Source organism: Felis catus, chromosome F1 (assembly GCF_018350175.1).
Source record: "Felis catus isolate Fca126 chromosome F1, F.catus_Fca126_mat1.0, whole genome shotgun sequence".
In the NCBI taxonomy this organism is placed as follows: domain Eukaryota; kingdom Metazoa; phylum Chordata; class Mammalia; order Carnivora; family Felidae; genus Felis; species Felis catus.
The window spans coordinates 4,809,368-4,833,904 of NC_058384.1; the positions used below are offsets into that span (position 1 = coordinate 4,809,368).

At 50.9% G+C, this 24,537-nt stretch overlaps 1 protein-coding gene across 1 annotated transcript in view; it reads right to left on the bottom strand.

Annotated features, from left to right (window-relative positions):
- The window catches only part of KIF26B (kinesin family member 26B), a 477,608-nt gene extending 453,464 nt beyond the window's left edge, over positions 1–24,144 (bottom strand). The window contains exons 1-2 of the mRNA XM_023247495.2: positions 23,661–24,144; positions 22,418–22,819 (exon numbers count right to left, since the gene is read on the bottom strand). Of these exons, the coding sequence (XP_023103263.2) occupies positions 22,418–22,819; positions 23,661–23,723 (465 nt within the window). The 5' untranslated portion in view covers positions 23,724–24,144. The remainder of the gene's footprint in view (positions 1–22,417; positions 22,820–23,660) is intronic.
- Between the last annotated feature and the right edge of the window lie 393 nt (positions 24,145–24,537).

Consider the following 24,537-nt stretch of genomic DNA (forward strand, 5'->3'; position numbering starts at 1 on the left):
TGCAATGTGGCGAACCACAAAAAGATTCTGCTGAGTAAAAGAAGCCAGTCACAAAATACCACGTACCGCATGAGTCTGTGTACGTGAAATGTTCCAGAACAGGCAAATCTATAGAAAAAGAAAGTGAATCTGTGGTTTCCTGTGGCTCCGAAGATGGGCGGACAGGGGAGCGGGGGTGACAGAAATGTTCGAAAATTAGATGGGTCTGATGGCTGCAAAATTCTGGGAGTATACTAAAAGCCACTGGATTGTACATTCAAAACAGGTGCGTTGGGGGGCACCCGGGTGGCTCAGTTGGTTAAGCGTCTGAATCTCAATCTCAGCTCAGGTCTTGATCTCAGGGTTGGGAGTTGAAGCCCCACATCCTACTTAAAAAAATTTTTTTTTTTTTAACTATTTACATGATGGCATGTAAATCGTATCTCAATGAGTCTACTAACAAAAGAACGATCCCACATTCCCACGCAGTGAGCTGGCCTCTGAGCTCATCGATGGCCGGCTTCCATGTGAGAAGACTCCGGCTCGATCTATCTCCTCCATGAGTTGGTAAAAGCTCTTGGGACCAACGTCTGGTTGGTTTTGAATCTGTAGCACGTAACGCAGAGAGTGGCACGCATTTGGGGCTTAAGGGATGTCTGAAGCAGGAATACGTGAATGGGTGACTTAAAGAATCTTTCAGGTCTTTCTCCTTAGAACATTCCTCCGGAGTGTTTCCAGCACTATGTTGGCTCAAAAGAACTTAGCGCAGGGAAGGCCGAATGGAGAGCCGTCCAGTGGGTTCGGGGTTTCAGTTTGGGAAGATGAGACAGACCTGAGGGCAGATGGTTGCCCAGCACGCCGGATGTGCTTAACGCTGTTGGCCTGTGCACTTGAACGTGGTGAAGACGGTCACCTTTAGGTCTGTTTTACCACAGTTAAAAAAGAAAAAGCTTTGGGGCGCCTGGGTGGTTCAGTCGGTTCAGTGTCTGACTCTTGATTTCGGCTCAGGTCAGGGTCTCACGGTTCGTGAGTTCGAGCCCTGCACTGGGCTCTGGGCTGACAGCACAGAGCCTGCTTCAGATACTCTGTCCCCCCTCTCTCTCTGCTCTGCCCCCAGCTCCCACTCGCTCTCTCAAAATTAAATATAACATTTAGAAACAAAGAAAGAAAAAGCTTAGAATACAGACCACCAGGGGTGCCTGGGTGGCTCAGTCAGTTGAGCGTCTGACTTCGGCTCAGGTCATGATCTCGAGGTTCGTGAGTTCAAGCCCCGTGTCGGGCTCTGTGCTGACAGCTCAGACCTGGAGCCTGCTTCGGATTTTGTGTCTCCCACTCTCTGCCCCTCCCCTTCGTGCTCTCTTTCTCTGTCTCTCAAAAATAAATAAAAGTTAAAAAAATTTTTTTTTTAATTTTAAAACACAGCCCCAAAACCAGGACAGCAACCCCAAGGTCACATTCAGTTATTTGGTTGTACTTGAAAGTTCCGAGCTCCTAATGCAATGCCCGGCACTTAGAAGGTGCTCTACATATTTCCTGAACATTCTAGAATCACTTGTAGCAGGAGCTCGAGTTGCAAAACTCGTGTAGTCTCTGCCCAGAGTCATCAGGGTGCCTGGCACCCTCACCTCGATGCCAAAGACACACACCCCGCCCCCGGCTGCCTCCCCAGCGGGTCCTCCACCTTCTCTCGCCACAGAAAGCTGCAATCAATCCCCCCACACCACACCTTTCCTTTTCTCGGTCTGAGAACGCAGGACCTGAGGCCATTCAACTCGCCACAGGAAAACCCAGGGTTCTGGAGGTTCGGGAGCGCATTCTTCGCTTAGCCTCGCGTGAAGGGTCATTTCCCTAATCGGAAACAGGCCCAAACCGCCACCACCATTATCCATCACGAGGGGACAAGTAAAACCGAAACCAAGAGGCCACGAATCATAGAGAGTGAGGCAGTGACGGCTCCCAGGAGGCCACGCTCCCCGCCATTGTTCTCCTGGCTGCTGGCGGGCGATGGGTCAGGCTCAAGTGCACCCACCATGGCCCGGGTTCCGCATGACCCCTGACCCAAGAAAAGCGCTAAGGGGGCTTGGCACTCCTCTTTTGTTAACAGGTGGTGTTATCTCAGGGGGAGTTAGGGATCAATAAAGGCAGGGTTTTCCTTCTTTCAAAACCAGGGGGAGCCGGCCACGCCTTTGTGTGTCTACGCACAAGTTATAGCAAACGGCCCTCGAGGCTGCTGCACAGCTCCCTGCAAACCCCCCGTTCGCAAAAGTACCACACAGTGTTCAATGCATCACACCATGTTCTACCGAGAAGTAAATATCTCCTCCAAAAGTCACGGGGCGCCTGGGTGGCTCATTTGGTGAAGTGTCCGACTTTGGCCCGGGTCAGGATCTCACGGCTTGTGAGTTCGAACCCCGCGTCGGGCTCTGTGCTGACAGCTCAGAGCCTGGAGCCTGCTTTGGACTCTGTGTCTCCCTCTCTCTCTGCCCCTCCCCCGCTCACGCTCTCAACACATTAAAAAAATTTTTAAATAAAGAAAAAATTTTTTAAAATCTCCTCCAGAAGTCACAGAAAGAACCACCTGACATTCAGAGGATCCATCACCTGTCGGCCTATCCTGTCAGCCGTACACCCCCCCATGGCAGCGGAAGGCACAGTTAATAGCAGGAGAGACCCTCTGAGGGTCCCCGAAGCCCTGTACTGAGCATGAAAGGCGTGAACGAGATTCCCAGTCACCTCCCATCACTCTCCATTGGGAGTAGCTAATATGGCATATTACACAACAGGCATCGGGACCTTCAGCACTCTGCCCTCCTCGGCCAACACCGCCGTCAAGGGCGTGCAGCTTAATCAAGGGAACGAACAGGGGTGGGAGCAGATTACACCAGGCCCAGAGCGTTTGGCCCCTGAAATACGGCAAACATACAGGGCCATCGGGAAGAGGGGAACATTCCAGATGCCCAGCTGGGATGCAAAGAAAAAAAGGAAATAAAATCCCAGGCTAGACCTAAAGATCCACCTTTCTTGACCATCTCTGATCCCCTTCCATAGAGTATGACCTTCCCCTTACTAGGAAATTCTGGTATGATCTTCACAGACCATAGATCTGCTTCTTCCTAAACAAATACTTTTTCCAAAAATAATTCCACTGTCTCACGGGGAATACACTTGCAGGTCAAATTTCACCACCTTTGATAAAGCAATGCTTCTATGCTTGTGGCTTCTACCCTTCTAACTCCAGATGGGAAGAGAAAACAACTAGAAATAGAACAAATGTGGGGTGCCCAGGGCGGGGGGCTCAGTCAGTTGAGCGTCTGACTCTTGGTTTTGGCTCAGATCGTGATCTCAGGTTTCGTGAATTCGGGCCCCAAGTCAGGCTCTGTGCTGGCAGCGTGGACCCCGCTTGGGATCCTCTCTATCCCTCTCTCTCTGCCCCTCCCTTGATCGCATTCTTTCTCTCTCTCTCAAAATAAGTAAATAAATGAACAGTAAAAAAAGAGAAAAAAGAATAGAACAAAAGGAGGCTTTTAAGGAAACATTAATGCAATAACAGAGACCTTAGAACTGAGATCACAGCCTCCTTGCTATTTTTGGATCATGGCCGGACTCAGTGACTTTCTACATCTTGCCACAAAATTCTTCTAATTTTTTTGTACCTTCTGGGGTTTTTTTTTCCCCCTCAAATCTCTACCGGACAAAATCTCAAAGGATCTCAGCCAATGGAAATGCCCTTGGCTGGTATTTACAGGGAGAACCAGGTGGAAGGCAGTCCGGCCTCCAACATAACTTCCCTCTTCCCGGCTCCCTGTTCTGGGGCTGCGTGTTCAAGTGGCCACCCCGCCGAGCCACCCGTCGCAACCATGCCCACGGCACAGGTGACCTGCCAGCCACCCAAAGGGAACGAGGCTCGACCCCGAGACCTGGAAAGGAAGTGTGTTTCAGTCTTCTAAGATTGTTTCAGACCCGCACTCCTTTTTGGTAGAGCTAAACGATGTAACTAAGAATTCACCCTTTCTCAAAACTGCAGCACAGAGAGAAAAAAACTCCCGCGTCTGAACCCAGTCCTTTGTAATTCACATGTATTATCTACTCTATATGTTCACGGCTCATATGCAAACAGATTTTACACATACGCACCTCATCCTCCACGACTACAGGATGGCATAGTTGATATTCTTGTATTTAACTTCAGTAACGCCCTTTACAAAGACGCTTCTAGAAACCGAAGCTCCACTCTTATATTTTCCCACACCTACTTCTAGCTGCTATCTAGTGGGTGCGTGTCACCCTATCCGTCCTCCTTTCTCTGCCGAATCGCACTCAGGTCTGGAGGCGGACTGGCTCTAGGTTGTAATGGAATAGGTAGCCTTTCGCCTTCTGGGTCACGACACTGAGTCTGGGCCACATCAGCAGCATCTGAAAGCGGTTCCTGTGCCATCGATGGCCTTGCTGCCGACAAAAGCCACTGTTGTAGCTTTTCACCCTGTGGGAAGTCCGAAGCAGGAAAGGCAGTAAGGAATGAGCAGGAAGCCACCGAAAGAAACTCCCAGTTAGCCACAGTCCATGAGAATGGTCTGAAGGAGGCTTTTGCAAGAGAAACTTAACAGGTTTATAGTGGGTTGATTTTTTTTTTTTTTTTTTTTTTTTGGAGAGAGACAGCACAAGTAGGGGAGGAGCGGGGGGGGTGGGGGGAGGGAGAGAGAGAGAGAGAGAGAGAGAGAGAGAGAGAGAGAGAGAGACAGAATCCCAAGCAGGCTCCGAGCTGTGAGCACAGAGCCCGACACGGGGCTCGAACCCACAAACCGTGAGATCATGACGTGAGCCAAAGTCCGACGCTCAACGGACTGAGCCACCCGGATGCCCCAGGAGCTTTATAGTGTGATACAGATGCTGCGGGGAAGTGTCAGACCGCTCTGAAAAAGGCGAGTATCTTGCTAACCCCTGAAGTCCCGCAAACTCCGATCAGCACTGTGCCAGGAAAGAGCAGGCAGGGAGGCTCTGGTGACATCGACCAGGGGCCCCGAGGCCTAGAACAGCGCCTGACACGAGCCACCTGCTGTGCAAATAGTTGTTGAATGGAAGCAAAGGCCCAACCAGTACAGTAGCCTGAAAAAAAGCAGCTATATAAACATCAGGTTGTATTAACCTATCTAATATTTAAAGGTGCCCATTCGGTCTAACTCCCAAAAAGCAACACGCGCAAAATGTGACGGCAGATCTGGAAAAGTTACGCAGCCACAGAACATACTGCGGTACATAGGTACCCGAGACCTAATGAGTCGGGTTGTTTTAGCTGACTGCAAACCGTGCGATATAATTACAGTAACGTACGAATGACTATTACACGGGGGAGCACTGAACATGCTGCCCTCAAAAAGAGTTCTTTGCCCGCCGTCATGCGTTTACTCAGTGATGATGACGATGGCCCGTGTAAAACTTTCTGGTGTAGGCACACAGAGATCCGCCGCTTGGACCGGTTCCTAGGGAGCAGGGGAACATGACCCCGGCCCGGGACGCGCACCGTCCCACAGCAGACGGGAGAGAGGAGCTGGCGGGCTCCCGGCTGCCCGTGGCCGGTCTTCTTCTAAGAGAAGAGAGGAAAGGGGGGGGGGGGGGGCCAAGACCTTGCCTCCTTCAGCCTTCGCCCACGAGTTCCTACTCATCCAGGCGAGCGTCACCTCTCCTGGAAACCATTCCATCCCACTCCACAGCCAGCCATGTCATCTCCGGCAGGGATGCCGTGGAAGAGATATGGCAGCAGTCAGCGCAGCGACCCCCCATCCCCGGGGCTGTGAGGCTCAAAGGCAGGGCTCTGTCTTCACCACCTTCCTGTCCCGGCACCAAATCCGGGGACCGCACACCTATACAGTGACGGCCAAAGAAATGTTGGCCAGACCAGACAGATGAACGGAGAGATGGACAGACGTGGCTAACGACAGAATGGAAAATAAATACCCTGGATGTTAACTGTGTGCAATGAACCCTGGGGTCAGGAGGCCCCCCCATCTAGAGACATAAGTTTTACTTGTCTCTTCTAGAAAATGACAGTTTAAGGTTCCTGGGTGGCTCAGTCGGTTAAGCGTCCGACTTGGCCTCAGGTCATGATCTCACAGTTCGTGGGTTCGGGCCCCGCGTCGGGCTCTGCGCTGACAGCTCGGAGCCTGGAGCCTGCTTCGGATTCTGTGTCTCCCTCTCTCTCTGCCCCTTCCCTGCTCATGTTCTGTCTCTCTGTCTCAAAAAATAAATTTAAGGGGCACCTGGGTGGCTCAGTCGGTTAAGCGTCCGGCTTCGGCTCAGGTCATGATCTCACAGTTCGTGAGTTCGGGCCCCGCGTCGGGCTCTGTGCTGACAGCTCAGAGCCTGGAGCCTGTTTCAGATTCTGTGTCTCCCTCTCTCTCTCTGACCCTCCCCCGTTCATGCTCTGTCTCTCTCTGTCTCAAAAGTAAATAAACGTTAAAAAAAATTTTTTTTTAAATAAATAAATAAATAAATAAATAAATAAATAAATAAATAAATTTACATTTTTTTTCTAAAAATTAGAAAATGGCAGTTTGGATGCTAATATTTAATGAACGCCTACCAGGTGCCAGACAGAACATGCCTGTGAAGCAGTTATTCCTGTTCACGCCAGGAAACTGAGGCGGAAAGCAGGAACGTGCCTCTCCAAGTCCACTGAGCGGGCAAACGACACAGCAAAGATTCAAAGCCCCGTGGTCTGGCTGCAGGAACCAGGCCTTTCCTAACAAAAGCCACCCAACGCCACATCACCTCTAAGGCTCCTTCTGTGCTACTGTTCTATGATTACAAAATGCTAATGACTCCAAAAGATATTCCGAGGTCTCCAGGAGTAGAGGTGACATACAGCATTAAAAATTAACGGCGTTCATTTAATCTGACATAGTATATTGAATGTCGCCGTGCGTGAGGGTGACAAAGAAGCTCTGGAAAGTTCGCGATCCTTCTAAAATGACCTAACATGGAGTGGTGGACACTACTGTTTGCGTTCAGAACCAGCATGACCCCATTCGTGCCTTTGGAAAAAACCATCTCACTTCTCTGCGACTACGCCCCGAAGGACCTGAAACCAGCCTACGGCATTTCTCCCCTCTGAACTGTGGCTGTTCCAAGCCTTGAAGGGAAAGGGCTTCTCCAGCCTGGACGTGACCGTGTGTCACCATCTCACCAGATAACGGTGGCAGCACAGCCTCAACTGTGCGGATCCACGATCAGATGAAGGGAGAAATGAAACCCGGGGGACTGGTGTCTGGGGACATGGGCCTCTAGCTTAGTTCTGTCCAGTGAAGGTGAGTTTCCTCCCTGGAAAACCGGGACCACCCTAAGCATCCAGGGAGCGTTCCCACGTTCCGTTATTCTGCAAGACCAGAAGCGAATACAACCAGGGGACGTCAAGCCAGAGCGAGGGCACCTCAACCCGCAAGGAACTCAAGGACCTCTAAACCAACCAATCCATAAACACCTAGGCCAGGACCCACGCGGGTGAATGAGCCGCTCTCACATTTCATCCTGTGGACTGCCACCCTCTAGAACAGGAGGCCACGTCAGGGGGAAGGCATCACGACCCTCCTCGCCGCACCCCGCCAGCATCCCCCTCCTCTGTCGGCCTCCTCCCTCGTCCCCCGTGACGTCACCGGAACACAGAAGTGGAAAGGAGATTTTTTTCTTCCCCCAAAAGTCCAGAAGTCCTCAGAGAATTCACATATTCAAAAAAGAAAAAGAAAGAAAGAAAAAGACTGCCTACTGGGTGCACAGGTACCAAACCTCAGATGACTCTGCTCCAGGGCTCAGAGTCCGGGAGATCCACACGGTCAAAACCGCCGCATACGTAAATCCTATTCGAGCCTGAGGGAGCATCAGGAGCCCGAGGTTTTTCTGGGTGACCCTCGGCAGCCCCCTAAACCTCTCCATCACTCTGTTATCTCCTCCCGCCCACCGAAAAGGGCCATTACAGAGAATCACTAGTAACAAGGAACACTCCACAGAAAAGTAAATTAGCACCAACTACGGCCGCAAAAAAGCCCACAGCCAGCAACTCCCTTCCCCGAGTGGGAAGCAGAGAGCTTGACTGGGCATATTAAAACCAGGTCTTTGTATTGCATTTACCACCCCGGCTGCAAAAATGCTCGTAAAGCCATCATTAGCGGGCTCGCAGCTGTCAGCCCTGCCTGCGCCCGCCGGCTGCCGCGACGGTCTGCCATCCTTTCCTGCTCGATGCCCTTTTAATCGCACAGACCGCTTTATTAGCTGCCTTGACCTCCCATAAAAGCTTGGGCCTGACAACGTCTGAAACCTGAGACAGGATGTCCACCGCGTTACCAGCCCGGATGCTCCCTTCGCGGCCCCCGCGCAGCGCGCACACGCACAGCGCGCACACGCACAGCCCGGGAGGGTAGAAGCGCTTCTGGGGAATTTCACAAATAGGAACCCGGGCAAGTTTCGGGGGACAAGAACCGGAGGCAAAGCAAAGGCTACGGTATCGGGGAGCACGATCCACATGCACACGCGCACCCGCGCCCAGTGCAAGAACGAGAAGGGACAAGGGGTGCTCTGTGCCTGCTCTGTCCCTGCTCTCCACTGTCCCTGCACCGAAGTTCTTAGCGCAGCTCAAGTCCACGCGAAGCTGGGCTCCTAACAGCCATGCTCCCTGAGCTGCGTTCAGACTACGATGCAAAGCGATTCTAGTCGAAACGGGAGTTCGGGGAACGGTTCACGGCAAGCAGACGCTTTAAGGACAAGCTGGGTGAGTGGTTCAGGAAGGAAAACGAAATGGATCAAAAACGAACGGATCTTGTGGACTCGGCCCGCGGTGAGCCGCTGCCTCCCGCAGAGACCACGCTTCCACACTGCAGGTCTATCACACCTGAGTCGTGCGCACGGCATGGGGGGGGCGTGAATACTGGTCTCAACAATTATGGCCCCGGCTAGGTGCTCGTAAGAGCAAAGGGAAGAAGGAGAAATCAAAGAGGGAGAAAAGGTTTCAGAAAAAAAAATCTAGAGGTAGAATTTTTTTTCAAGAAGGACAAATAAAAATGTCTGGAGTTCGGATGTCCCTATACTGCCACCCAAGATGAACTCCCCGCAAATTATTTCTAAACCCTGGGGCGCCTGGGTGGCTCAGCGGGTTAAGTGTCTGACTCTTGGTTTCCGCTCAGGTCATGAGCTCATGGTTCGTGGGTTCGAGCCCCGCGTCGGGCTCTGCACTGACAGTGCAAAGCCTGCTTGGGATTCTCTTTCTCTCTCTCTGCTCCTCCCTTGCACTCTCTCTCTCTCTAAATAAATTAATTAATTTTTAAAAATTTATTTCTAAATCCTAATCAGGACGGCAGATTTTTTTCCCGTAAAACTACAAGCAAAAAAAAAAAAAAAAAAAAAAACCAACAAACAACTATAAGCAGTCTTTATACCTAAGGCGATATTTTTTCTCAAACGTTCCTGACCAAAGTGCTCTTATAAAACCTATTGTCCTTCTATCTGCCCAAGTTTATTTCTGCATACAAACACAGAAGACAATAAAGTAAACAGCGTTTTTAAGAAACAGGAAGAGTCTTGTCCGTCGGCTGATGACCCGAACTCCAGACGTAGACACGTCGGGGATGGCGGTGCTGAGCACCTCTGTTTGGACGGGCGAACGAGGAGGACAGGCCTGGCCGGCCGAGGGTGGGAGGCCCACAAATGGGGCCGCCCATGGAACAGCTCCAGGCTCCTGGTTCAGCCAGAAATCCATGGAGAGCCTTGTCAAGCTTATCCGTCTGGACTCTGGGAGCAAGGACCGGGCTCATAGTGTCAGGGCTCCTCTCCGGCTGCACAGGGACCCGCAGAGGCCACCAACTCCGGCCCTCTTGGTTTACAAATGAAGCATCGGCTGGCTGGCCGGCTGGCCCAAGCTCACCGTGCTAATTAGTGCTGGAGACAAGATTGCATCTCTGTCCCCTTGTCTAAGGACAGTCCTCTCTCCTCTAAACATCTGGGATTGGAGACACCTGGGTGGCTCAGTCGGTTAAGCGTCCGACTCCGGCTCAGGTCACGATCTCACGGTTTGTGAGTTCGAGCCCCGAGATGGGCTCTGTGCTGACAGCTCAGAGCCTGGAGCCTGCTTTGGATTCTGTGTCTCCTTCCCTCTCTGCTGCTCCCCCGCTTGTGCTCTATCAAAAATAAATAAATGTATAAAAAAATTTAAAAAAAAAAAACCCATCTGGGACTACAGTCAACCTGAGATGCTTGCCAACCACCAGCCCTTTATTTTGCTGCTTCTCTCGCCCCCTCTCTTGTCCTTCCTCCTCCTCGTCCCCTTATCTTATTCCTCCCCTTTCCGTCCTTCTCCCGTCCACCCCTTGGCCCCATCGCCATGCTGCCTGGCTTGGCAGAGATGTGACGCTCCCGCTCACAGCCGGGGCAGCAGGAAGGGCACCCCAGGTCACTGTCAGCTGCCACGCTCAGGACCAGGACGTCCCTCTCTGGAAAGACACACAACTGAGCCAGGAGGCCGATTATTTTTCTTAGACAATGGTGGTTGCTAGCTGTTTGCCTGAATTCAGCTGTTTAATTTCTGTGGAGCCGCTTGGTTAGAGAGTTCAACCGTTGAGGGTTGTTGTGATTGGTGTCTTACTCAGTTAATAAGTAAGTCTCCTGTGGCTGCGTGAAACCACCATTTAGGTGGAGCAGGGCGTAGGGAAACAGTGAATTCCAACCCCAAGGAAAGCGACCGCTATAAATAAGACGGTAGTGTTTCCCCGGGAAGTGTAGCCGCTTATCACTGCTAATTAAAAAAAAATGGAATCATACCCGAGGAAAATCTCAGCTCTTTAAGTTCCTATGTTAACTTCGGGGGGGGGGGGGGAGGAGTCCTGAATTAGCAATTATAAGTCTCAGACATCACTCAGATGAGATAAAGAAGTAATGAAAGTCCACATTTTGTCACTTCTGTGGTGGCAGAGTAGATTTTTAACTTATTATTTGCAGCTCACGGTTTAAAAATAAAGACATTTTGTGCATAAGGACTATCAAAGGTTTTTAAACCGTGCTGTGAGTAGAGAGCTAAGCCTTTTTCCAAAAACTTTGTGTGGCTGGCAAAATATTGAACTTAAACTCCATTAAGCAGAAACCACGAATCAAAATAGCCCCTCAGAGGTACAACGTGGTCTATCTATTACACTTAAGATATACTTAGATATGGTTCTGCTTATCAAAAGAATTCACTCTACCCCAGAGCCTTCTGATACGTTAGCCCACGTAGCAGCACAGGAATATCGACCCTTCCTGGGTAAGAGTTTACAAGAACCCTCTGCCAGCTGAGATGTGTGCAGGAAATACCGCTGGGTGGGGGAGGGTGTCTCTATTTCCAGACTTCTCCGCGAGGTCTGGTCGGAATCGATGCGATAGGATCAGCAAAGCGTAACTGCAAAGAAAACTGTCTGAGAAAGATAAAGCTGGATGGGAAGGCAGATAAGCCCAAATTCCTGGTGCTGCCCAGATCCGGGGGGGGGGGGGGGGTGAGGGGAGAGCCGGGCTCTCCTTCGTTCCTGGGCAGAAGTGCTAACTACCAGGTTTTCGATGCTCCCTGGGGGGGGGAGGGGCCTCCTGAGGGGCGGGGCTTAAGGCAGGGATTTCCATCCGTGACAAGGAATCTCCACCCCTATTCAGGCCATCTCAACTAAAAGCAGTGGCGATTTTGGTCAACTGAGCACCCCCAAATTTTCTGTGGAGTCACCCAGAGGGGAATGCATTAAGTGCTTTGTTCACGTGGAGGTGAGGAAATGGAAAAGGAGAGGAGCTGAATGGTTCCACTTTCTCTGACCGCTGCTTTCTCATTTTTGCTGTCAGACACTGGCAAAATGAAGAAAGAGAGAGAGGGAGGGAGGGAGGGAGGGAGGGAGGAAGGAAGGAAGGAAGGAAGGAAGGAAGGAAGGAAGGAAGGAAGGAAGGAAGGAAGAGAGGGAGGGAAGAGAGAGAGGGGGGCCTTGCATAAAATTCACCTTCCTGGACAAAGTCATTGGAATGAAAACAAAGCGATGGTTGAATATTACCTCGCACATTTCACTGGCCCTCACAACGACCCTGGTGGGGGTCCTATCATTGCTGCCATTGTATGGACGAAGAACAACCAAGCTCAGAAAGGCTGTGCTCCAGGTCACACAGTGATGTAATCTGATTTTCCACCCAAGTTTGCTGACCCCAGATCTTCACTTTTAACGTTAGTTTCGTAAGCGCCTCAAAATGGATCTTTCTTAACCTCTTAGTGTTGGCAACAACTCAAATGCTACCTCAGCTGCCCTCACCCCTCCATCCACTCCTGGACACAACGTCATTGCCTGCCTCTCTCCAGGCGCCAGAAACTCTTCTAGCAAAGATTCCCGGCCGCCTCCTAGTTGCTAAGTCAAGGGAAACCTCAGTCCTTACCTCCTCGATCTCTGCAAGGCATCTGGCCTTTACCACCCCTACTCCTACCTCCTCTCTGTTTCCAGGAATCCACTGTCTCCTGTTTTCCTCCACTTCTTCTGGCCTCTCCTTGATCTCTCTTCCCAGCTCCTCAGGCTATCTGTGCCGTCAATGTCCGTGGGTCCCACAGCTCTGTGTTCTAACATCCTCCAGGGAGAGCTCGCCCTCTGGGGATCCCACCACCCTCCCCGAGCCAACATCTCCCAGACTCACGTCTCTAGCTCTGAACGCTCCGGGGACCCATGGGAGCATCCCGCTTCAAGTTCCACAGAGCCCAAAGCAGTTTTGTTATCCACAACCTTTCTCAAAAATCAGACGCACGATAACAAAAACCCTATCCCCACCTATACTCTCTGTCTCTCACTCTCTCTCAAAAGTAAATAATTTTTTTTTAATTTTTGATTAAAAAAAATAGATTGAAGGAGAAAAATCATATGATCAACCTCCCTAAAGCCTGAAAACACATTTGGCAAAACATAGGGCCCATTCCTAAATCAAATAAGAATTGGGTACTTCCTTAATTTGTAAAACCATACGTACACCTTAGTTCAAAAGCCAACATCTCTCTCTCTCTCTCTCAAGATAAATAAATAAACATTTTTTAAAAGGGGGGAAGGTGCCTGGGTAGCTCAGTCGGTTAAGCGTCTGACTCTTGTGTTGGGTTCTGTGATGACAGGATGGAGCCTGCCTGGATTCTCTGTCTCCCTCTCTCTCTGTCCCTCCCTCACTCATTCTTTCTCTCTCTCTCTCTCTCTCCCCCCAAATAAATAAACATTAAAAAATTAATGTTTTCAGTTTAAAAAACTAAAATAAAACAAAAGCCAGTATCTTAATGGGAAAAACCATACACATTCCCACCGTATCTGCTAGCACTGAATACTGTACTGGGGGCGTGAATCAATGTAACAAAGAACAGACAACCATTAAAGGGATACCAACAGCAAAGGAAAAGACTAACGATATCTCTACTTTTGTAAGATAAGTGCTTTCAAAAACCCAAGAATACCAGTTTTAAAAACTGAGAAACACATCTAAAGAGTTTAATAAAGCAACAGGATGTAAAGTTAACATATAAATCAATATCCTGCTTATACATTAAACAAGCCTCAATTAGAAGAGAAGATGTTCATTTGTAACAGCAATAAAAGATATAATATCTAAGGGCAAATGTAACAAGAAATGCACAAAGTCTACAGGAGAAAAAAAAAAACTTTAAAAATTGCTGAAAAGTGGGGCACCGGAGTGGCTCAGTAGATTGTGCGCCTAACTCTTGATTTCAGCTCAGGTCATGAGCCCAGGGTCACGGGATTGAGCCCCGCGCCGGGCTCTGCACTGAGCATGGAACCTGCTTAAGTTTTCTCCCTCTCCCTCTGCCCCGCCCCCCTCTTAATTCATTAATTGACTGACTAATTAAATTGCTGAGGGGCGCCTGGGTGGCGCAGTCGGTTAAGCGTCCGACTTCAGCCCGGTCACGATCTCGCGGTCCGTGAGTTCGAGCCCCGCGTCGGGCTCTGGGCTGACGGCTCGGAGCCTGGAGCCTGTTTCCGATTCTGTGTCTCCCTCTCTCTCTGCCCCTCCCCCGTCCATGCTCTGTCTCTCTCTGTCCCAAAAATAAATAAAAAACGTTGAAAAAAAAATTAAAAAAAAATAAATAAATTGCTGAAAAGCAGACTTGTTCAAATGGAATGACACTTCCTGTTCTTGGGAAAGATTCAACATCATAAAGGTACCAAATACTGCCTTTCAGCCAGAACTGTCATCTTCCGGTAATTTGCCAAAACGACCAACACAAAGGGAAAGAGGACAGGTGCCCGCTAGATGTTCTCTAGGCCTTTTAGAAAACATGGAGTTGTTCCTTTGGCAACATACATGCGAATCTACAAGAAAGGCGATATTGTGGACATCAAGGGAATGGGCACTGTTGAAAAAGGAATGCCCCACAAATGTCACCAAGGCAAAACTGGGAGAGTCGACGACGTCACCCGGCATGCTGTTGTCACTGCTGGAAACAAACAAGTGAAGGGCAAGATTCTCGCTAAGAGACTTAATGTACGTATTGAGCACATTAAGCGCTCAAGGGGCCGAGATAGGTTCCTGAAGCGTGTGAAGGAAAATGATCAGAGACAGAAGGAAGCCAAGGAGAAAGGTACTTGGGTTCAGCTGAAGGGCCACCCTGCCCCACCCAGAGAAGCACACTTTGTGAGAACCACCGGGAAGGAGCCTGAGCTGTTGGAACCCATTCCCTATGGATTCATGGCATAAGTGTAAAAAAAATAAAAATAAAAGACTCCAAGACTGTAAAAAAAAAAGATACCAAATATCCCCCAGGTTGATATATAAACTTAGCATGGTCCCAATTAAAATAAATATTTTTCTGGAGTTAGGCAAGCTGATTTAAAAAAAAAATTTTTTTTTAACGTTTATTTATTTTTGGGACAGAGAGAGACAGAGCATGAACGGGGGAGGGGCAGAGAGAGAGAGGGAGACACAGAATCGGAAACAGGCTCCAGGCTCCGAGCCATCAGCCCAGAGCCCGACGCGGGGCTCGAACTCACGGACCGCGAGATCGTGACCTGGCTGAAGTCGGACGCTTAACCGACTGCGCCACCCAGGCACCCCGGCAAGCTGATTTTAAAGTTCATATGGGGGGGGGGGACCTGGGTGGTTCAGTTGGTTAAACGTCTAACTTCAGCTCAGGTCATTAAGCTCACGGTTCGTGAGTTCGAGCCCCGCGTCAGGCTCTGTCCTCACAGCTCAGAGCCTGGAGCCTGCTTCGGATTCTGTGTCTCTCTCTCTCTCTCTCTCTCTCTGCCCCTCCCCAGCTTGTGCACGCCTGCTCGCTCTCTCTCTCTCTCTCCCCCTCTCTCTCAAAAACAAATAAACATTTTTTAAAAATTAAAAAAAAATAAAGTGCATACAGGAAAACATGAGGAGTAACCAGGAAACTCCCAGAAAGGAAAGGCACTGTTTGGGAGAGGGAGGGCGAGCCCTACCAAATATTAAAACTTACTACAAAGATTCTATATTTAAAAGAGTGCGGAACTGGCACCCGAAGAACCAGATAAGCAGAACATGGCAGAAGGTCCATAAACAGACCAAGTGCAACGGAAAATTTGTTTTATGACAATGACGGTGTCTCAGATCAGTGGGTGGAAGATGGATGTTTTAATAAAGGGTCTGCTGACAACTGGATAGACATTTAGAAAAAGATAAAATTGATCTATACCTTCCATTATACACCAAAGTAACCTCCCCGTGGATCTGATATCTAAATTTCAAAAAGGAAAGCATACAAACACTCAACAAAAACAAAGGCGGATTCCTCTGAAAGCTGGACGTGCTGGACAGACAGATAGCCTTTGTAACCATGAACTTGACATCCACCTTTCTCAGATGGGTCCCGGAGCATCCCACAGGCGGTGGGTAAGCAGAATGACAGATACAGACTGATTTACTATTTTGATCAACATTTTTAAAGTAACTTAGGGATACGGGCTTATTCCAGGTCCTCGGGCACCTTCGTAAATGCACTTTAAGAGATCTCTGACTGGTCTAAGTTAAGTATGAAAGGTCTGTGGGAACCCATCTGAACAGGGCTGCTTTGCCACAGGAAGACAATACAGGAGGCTTAAAAAACAAAAAAAAAAAAAAAAAAGGAGGGGGGTGGTGGTTAAAGAAAAGATGCTATGGTCAGCCTGTGACTCAAGATAGCAAAAAGGAAAGCGGTTTGTATCCCTGAAAAGAGACCGTGAACCCTGACAGACGCCAGCCAACTTGCAATCTTTGCCGGGACGGAACAGAGTTGAACTCTGGCAGCCTTACTGAGGTGGTGCGGAGACGTCCCCCTGAAGAGCTCTTCCTCCCAGAAGGTCAGTGCAGGGCCCTCCAACCGGGTGTTCTCAGAAGGGACAGGCAACAGTCTCAACTGAACGGTTATGACTATGAGGAAGTCCTTTGTCCCCCTGCGGTACACTCCAGCCAAGAAAATTACGCAGCTCCGAATCCCCACAGCCCCACGTATTTTTCCCACCACCCGCTGCCCCCAGAGCCTAAAAGCGATGTTACCATCTGGGAGCCCGGGAAAAATAGTCACAATAATAAATAACTAATGAAAATAATCTCCAGGCGGGGGGGAGGGGGGGGCGTCTCCCACTGGGGCAGTTGAACCAACAAAAACCCAAGGGATTTGGTGGGGCGGGGGGGAGCTTCCTTGGATTTCTCCATTCCCGGCATCTTTACTCATGCTTCGGTTTGTGATCTGAACCACGTGGATCACTTGGACTTCCAGGGTAAGGAAATCGGGTTCATCTTTGTTTTGCTATAGATTTGGTAGATGGATGTGGGGGAGGGGTATATCGGGGTAGAGCGCCCAGCACACGCCAAGGACAGTAAGCATCACCATTAGTATCAGCCAATGAATGACACAATCTGTGATATGCCAGAGAGCAACTGATGTTGCCTCAAGTTTATTGACTTGATCCTTCGAAATGCTGACAAATTACTAGCCTCAGCCATTTAAAAATCACATTTCTAATGCAATAATCCTACGTGCAGTGAGTGTGGAAGAAATTACTACAGCCCAGGGGTTTTTACAAAGTGAATTAAGTCACTATAAAAACTGACCGTGTTGGTTCACAATTAAAAGGCTGGTAGAATGAAATGCCATTATTCCATAGCTTGCTAACCCTTAAGGAAGAGATCACCGTTCACGTGTCTCTACTGGGAATGTTTTCAGAATCCCTAAACTGTCTCAGACACGTTTTAATGATAAATGCTACAGGACTTTTTCCTCAGTGATGTTATCTATTACCTGATCTCGTATCTAAAATATTTCTCAGATGGAAAAGACTCTAATAACATTTTCTGAAAAGAGCCACGTGTTCTTAAAAGATTTCAGATACACAGCTCTCAGAATTCATACGTGTTTAAAATGTAATACGTTCCGTATCTATTTATAAAGAATCATACCACGGCTTCTGGAGGAACTTTTAAATAGTTTTCTCGTACCCGTTTTGGAGCTAGGAAAACACACACACGCATATTCCCCAAGTCTAGACTTCCTTGGGCTCTGGCTATTTAGAGTCTACGTTTGGTGTTTTTAAACCCCTATGACACATTCCTTTCTTTCATCTCTGTGATTCCTGGCCACCCTTCTCGGTGTGTCTGGCTAATCTTCCTGATATTTCTGGGGCCTAAATGGACCCAGAATACTTGGCTGAGAAAAAAAAAAAAAAATCAGATAGGAATGTGATTCTGGACCTTTTTTTTTTTTACATAAAAGATTTCCTTGTATTGATATGGAAATGAACAGATGTCTGATACCCTTTTGCCAACCTGGAACATTTCTGCTTACTCCAGGGAATTCTCTGGGGCTGATGTTTCTTAGGGTTTCCACCGTCAATTCAAAAGTTCTGTCTCCGTTATCAGAACGATCTAGGATAGCCCCAAAATGGGAGATTCATTCCTTGGCCCCTATTTCTGCTTGGTGCCTCGACTGTGTGTAAAACAGGAAAGCCAGTAGATACGAAATGGCTTTATATTTGCTCACTGGAACACTACGACGCGCAAAAGGACTGTTTTTACTGACAATCCCAACAAATCTGTAGCTTTGCACGTCTACGTTCTGTTTTACCGGACCACTTCTGCTTCCCGGCCCTGGAAAAGACATGATATAAACCCAGGAAGTACTTTTTTTGTTTGTTTGTTTTGTTTTTTGTTTTTTTTACTGACTGAAGTAATAAAAGTCAATCCAAATGTTTTGCGGTCTGTCACCGGGCACAAATCTTTGCTCAGCCAGGTAAGTTGTTATTTGAAAGGACAAACCCAGAGCGTCGCGAACGGTGGCTGGAGCTCACGGTTGCCGTTTCTACACGCCAGAGTCCCCTTCAGTCCCACACCGGCCTCTACTCTGTCTCTTTCCAGAAACCTCAAACTCGGTGCATGGAAAACCAAACCCGTTATCACCACTCTCTTTGAGTTCCTGCCTCGGTGAACACCAACCCCACCCACCCAGTTACCTGAGCTAGAAATCTCCAAATCTCGGTACCTGGTGCCACGGAGCCTTGGTCCCCCGTGGCCACGTGACTCCTAAGAATACTCAGAATACGGTGGTCACTCCTCAGGCCACCAGAGCCACTGTCAAAGTCGTGGGGCCAGCCAGACACCCCTGATGGGCTCGCCGGCACCTTACCTCCCCTCCTTAACCAACTGTCCCGGACACAAAACTGGGGGGATTCGGTAGGGCTTGCTACCTACCAGTGGGCACAGGGTGAGAACCCACCCAGCTGGAGGATATTTGGAAAATGTACTCACGAAATCAGCAAACGAAAGTGGAAAATGTTTCATGCGAAAATCCCTAAATATGTCAACCCTAAATCTAACGGTATCTTGGCTGAGTGACAATCATCAACCCTCACGTCTTTCTCCAAGGAAAGTTTAAAATACGGACAAAAATGGGGGCGCCTGGGTGGCTCAGTCGGTTGAGCGTCCGACTTCATCCAGGTCACGATCTCGCGGTCCGGGAGTTCGAGCCCCGCGTCGGGCCCTGTGCTGACAGCTCAGAGCCTGGAGCCTGTTTCAGATTCTGTGTCTCCCTCTCTCTCTGCCCCTCCCCTGTTCATGCTCTGTCTCTCTCTGTCCCAAAAATAAATAAACGTTGAAAAAAAAAATTTTTTTTAATAAAATACGGACAAAAATGGGGGCGCCTGGGTGGCTCAGTCGGTTGAGCGTCCGACTTCGGCTCAGGTCACGATCTCACGGTTTGTGAGTTCGAGGCCCGCATCATCGGGTTCTGTGCTGATGGCTCGGAGCCTGGAGCCTGCTTCGGATTCTGTGTCTCCCCCTCTCACTTGCCCTCCCATGCCAATGCTCTGTCTCTCTCGGTCTCTCAACAATAAACAAACATATAAAAACATTTTTTTAATAAAATAAAACACAGACACCAACGGATTTACTCGATGTCACGAAATGAATCAGTGGTGGAGAAAGAACTAAATCCAAATCCGTCCTAAAAACAGTAAGATTCCTGAATGTGCTCTTCTCCCTCTGATTTTTAAACAGCCACTGAGGAGACTTTTAATACCACTTAGTAGAGTTTAGTATTCTTATTTTTTTTTTTAATTTTTTTTCAACGTTTATTTATTTATTTTTGGGACAGAGAGAGACAGAGCATGAACGGGGGAGCGGCAGAGAGAGAGGGAGACACAGAATCGGAAACAGGCTCCAGGCTCCGAGCCATCAGCCCAGAGCCTGACGCGGGGCTCGAACTCCCGGACCTCGAGATCGTGACCTGGCTGAAGTCAGACGCTTAACCGACTGCGCCACCCAGGCGCCCCTAGAGTTTAGTATTCTTATCAAGAAAATATTTTCCAAATACAGCTAAGCAACTTAATTACCATGATGATTTTTGCTAATTATCCCTCAAAAACATGCCTTTATCTTCTAGACTCTTACTCTCCAGGGCAAATTGCATGTTGGAGTCACGATGACATCTCTTGGTGCAACGAAACTTAGCTCTTTTGGTACCTGAGGGCTACTTAAAACATTGCAACTTAAACAGCACAATGGAAATTGTGCCTCCTATGAGGGTACCAATGCTTAAAAAAGAAAAATAGAACTAAATTTATCGTTTAGGCCAACAAGTTGAGGCCCTATACCTCATGATGAACAATGAAGCAGTCCAGGGGCGCCTGGGTGGCTCAGTCGGTTGAGCGTCCGACTTCGGCTCAGGTCATGATCTCACGGTTCCTGAGTTCCAGCCCCACACCTGGAGCCTGCTTCAGAATGTGTCTCCTTCTCCCTCTGTTCCAACCCCGCTCGCACTTTTTCTCTGTCTCTCTCAAATAAAGATTTTAAAAAATTTAAAAAAAAATGAGGCAATCCAGATCGCTGTGGTTTCTGGCTAAGTCTTGCACACCCCCTGCACCAAACGTCATGTTTCACCGCACTATGTCACATACGAAACTCCAGGCAACGGTGGCATTGTATGATATTGATGTGTGCCTTACAGTGATCCTGTGTGACTCTCCCCGTGATCGACCACTCTTCCTCAGACATGCCTGGGTCACCGTAAGGTGGCACAGAGCACTGAGATTCAGGAAATCCAATGATCAGTTCCCCAGGATCACTTTCATTTCATCAGGTAAATAAAATTGACAAATATATTGAACTGCCTCTGGTAACCCTGGGAATGAATTTTCCAGGTGCCTCAACAAAACCAAAACTCGACTTTGTCACATGACTCCACAAAACGTGACGGATACATTTGAATTTCAACATGTTTCTCCTCCCTACTGATTTCCTTCCCTTCCTCCATATTTATAGAAAGGGTCTATTTGGATTTACCTTTGCACACACCAGCACTCAAACACCACCACAAACAACTATTGTAAGAACAGGTCCTCCAGAATGTTCTAGAATACTTCGGTAGACTGTAACTTACTAGGATTGCCAAATATCGGATGATACCTTGGAGAACCGAGGTTTTTCAAAATGCATCAGATGGTCTAGTCTGGTTAGACCATCTCACAGCACCCCACCCTCTTCCTTTGCGGCACTTACCGCAAAGGGGAATAAATTCTGAATTGTGCATTTCGTGGTTGAATGTATCATCCGTTAGAACGCAAACTCCATGTGGACAAGGGCTGTAGGTACCTGTTATTCAGGGCCTTGCTAACACAGTGCCTTGAATGTGGCAGGAAATCAGGGACTATTGATAAATGATCAAAAGAGCAAATGAATAAACCTGTGAGTGACCAAGTAGTGTTAAATTGGAGGATACAGAATGCAAGTATAAAATCCGCTTTCAGATTTCCTGAGATTTGTTCGCAGGGTGCCTGGCCAGATTTATTACCAAGATACAAAAAAAAAAAAAAAAAAAAAAAAAATGGCATACTGACAACAATCCACAGGTTAATTATTCTTGAGATGAATGCGGGATTCATAAAACCAATTCTCTTGGTGGTAATTTTCCACATGTAAAATTTTACAACTTCTGTGGGTATTTGCTTAACTTAACCCTTGCGTATGAAAACAATGAGGCAGGCAGATGGAGTTGCCGCTAAACTTCCACCACTCGAAATCACGGTAGTTCGTTTCCAAAGTCCCAGAAATACACATCAGAAAACGCCACTGGGCAGTGTCAGAAATCCCCACAGCTAGTCACTGTTTTCTCCACAGTGCTCTCCAACCACTGATAAAAACTCTTTGAAGCGGAAGAGTAAATATTATCATTTGATAGTACTTGGACCCAACAGTGCAAACACAATTGCATTGTGTTGCACTCCGGGGGCTCCTGCGCGCACCACGCCGCGGCGTTGCCATGGAGGGGACAACGTGCTCGCGGCAGGGGCGGGCCTGGAGGGGGCCGGGTTCCCAGGCGCCCCCGCCCCTTCACCTTCCTCCGGCCGACTCGCGGAAAGCGAGAGGGCAAAAGCTGGCCTTCGAGGGTGTGTTTCTGTTTCTGTGATCCTGGGAACTAGGGGCCCACGATCAACAGTGGGGAACGCCGACCCTAAATACCGGCTTGCTTTTACCACTCCCGCGGGATTTTGGTGAGGGTCACGGGTGGCGGGGGGAGGGAGGGATCCGATGAGCCGGAGAGAGTGGGGGGAGGACTGCAGAGAGGAAACCCCCCCCCAGGAGCCGGGGTCGGCTGTCCTCCCCTCCCCCCGCACCCCGCGTCGCCAGGCTTGGCGGCACGCGGGAACAGGGTCTCTGGCGAAGGCGCCCCGAGGTCCCGGCGGATTCGGGGAGCACCGCGAGGGAACTCGAGCGGAGGGCTGCAGGACCCGTAACCCGGGGCATACCCAGTGGAGCGAGAGGCCTCAAACCGCGGGCGCCCCTCCCGGCTCCGTGCCCCGCGGACGCCCTGGCGAGGGAGAGGCGTGGGGTGTCCCCCCCCCCCACCGCGGTCCGCCCGGCCTCCCGGCCCCGGGGCCGCCCTCCCGGCCCCGGGGCCGCCCTCCCGCCTGCCCCCGCGCGGGCTCACCTTGCCCGGGAAGGGCCCCGGGAGCAGCAGCTTCAAAGCCTGCCTCTTCAGCTCCACCAGGCGGGCGTTGCAGTTCTCGCACCAGACGCCGCGGTCCGAGCCGGGGGAGGAGCCGCCGCCGCTGCCCGAGCCCGGGGAGCCCGTGCCGAAGCCCGGCGAGCCGCCCAGGGAGCCCGGCGAGCTGGTGCCAATGCCCGGGGAGGCGGGGCCCGGGGAGCCTGTGAACGAGCTCGGGGACGAGGTGCCCGAGCCGGGGGACGGGGTCCCCGACGAGCCGAGCGCCGAACCCGCGCCCTCGGGGGTGGGCCGGTTCCCGGCGCGCGACTCCTCGTATGCTTTCCGGTACCAGCTCTCGGGGGAGAAGGGCGCCGCGGGCTTGGTGGGCGAGCACACTTCATTCACCTGCGGGGGAGACGTGCAGAGTCAGGGGCCGCAGGGCGACGGGCTCCCGCGTCCCCGGGGTGGGGTCGGGCCGGGCTGGGGGCGACCTCCCCCCGCCCTGCCCCGCGCGCCCCCGAGGGCCCGGCCGAGTGCGTCCGAGACCGCTCCGAGCCCTGCGGCCGAATCTGCCTCCATCTGCCCCGTGAATCGTCCTTAAGTGGGTCCCCCCACCCCAGGTGCCCCTGCGCGGGTTCCCGGGCGCCGGCGGACTCCTCCTCCGCTCGGCTGGAGAGGGCTCGCTCGGGGGCTTTCCATGGTTTCTGCGGGGGGAACCCATACAGTCGGCACCCCCGCGCTTTCGAACCCGACACCCATCCCCAAAAGAACCCACGTTCAAGTTCCTGGAAGACGCGACGCCCGGGGCGGGTGGGGGTGGGGGTGGGGGGCTTCTGGATTTTTATTCATTCCGGGTACAGCCCTCCGGATCCTGGAGGTAAATGGAAGGTTCTCCCGGCTCCAGGGAAATGATCCCGAGGAATGGCTGAGGATTCATGGACACCCCCCCACACACACACACACACACATTCGGCTTAACTCTGCCTGGAAGTGCACGAATGCCGCAAAAGTTAGGGGTGCGGGGATGGAAAGGAACGGGAAGACAGAAAATTCCGAGGGTGAGGCTAGTGTGCGGGCGTCCTCGCCGGCGGGCCCGCCTCCGCGCACGCACAGCCTGGCGGAGGCGCCTCTGCAGCAGCAGGAGAGCTCGGGGCCGCCCTGCGCGGCCGCACGGCGCCGGTTAAGGGGGACCCCGGCCGAGGGGGCTCTGCTAACGCGCCTCCGCATCGTAGCCGTCGCAACTTACCCCGTATTTCTTGCCCCTGGTGGAGACCGCAAGCCTCTCTTTATTCCCCGCTACCGAATTCATGGTGGCCTTTCCAGAAGAGAGTGTCTAAATGTTCCACCAACACTACATCCAAAAGGTCTTCCGACCCAGAAGGGTACCCCCCCCCAGTTGTCGGGGGGCTGGCTCTTGGCCCTCAAGTCAAGGTTCCTTAATTTGGGGTGGGGGGGAAGGAAAGAATCAAAGCAATGGACCCCAGAAGTAATAGCACTAATTTGCAGAACGGGTTGGAGTGGCTGGTTTATTCTTCTCTTCCAATAATGCTTTTCCTCCTCTTCTGCCTCCTCCAGTCACACGTTCTCTTTTCACGGTCACATCCAGATCCCTGGCATTTCTCCCCAGCCAAGGGAGTCCGTTTTCCTCCACGAGGGAAGCGAGGTGGGGGACGATCAGGCACCCGCCGCCGCGGGGAAGGCGGGTGAGCCCCGCCGCGCCGCGCCTCCGCGGGGCGCGCCGGCTGTGGGAACTTGTCTCCTTCCCGGAGCTCGGTAACTGAGTTCAAAGAAATTCTCCCAAAATATAAAGATCCAGACTCGGGGAGGAGCCTCGGCGCGTCGCGGAGCCAATATCCGCCGGCCCCGCTCGGCCTGACAGTTGCGCGAGGGCTGGGAGAGGCGGCGCGGCGTGGCCCGGGCGCCGCCGCGGTCAGCGCGCGCGTGTGCGCCCGGGCGCAGCGCGGAGCCTCGGGAACGGCCGCCCCGCCGCCCGCGAGCCCGCCGCCTGGCTGCCGCCGCCGCGCCGGCCGGGATCCATTTTATGTGGCGGCGCGCCCGCCTGACGGTGCGCGCCGGGGGGCGGGGGTCGTAAATCTCGCCCCTCGCGGGGAAGTTACTGGAGA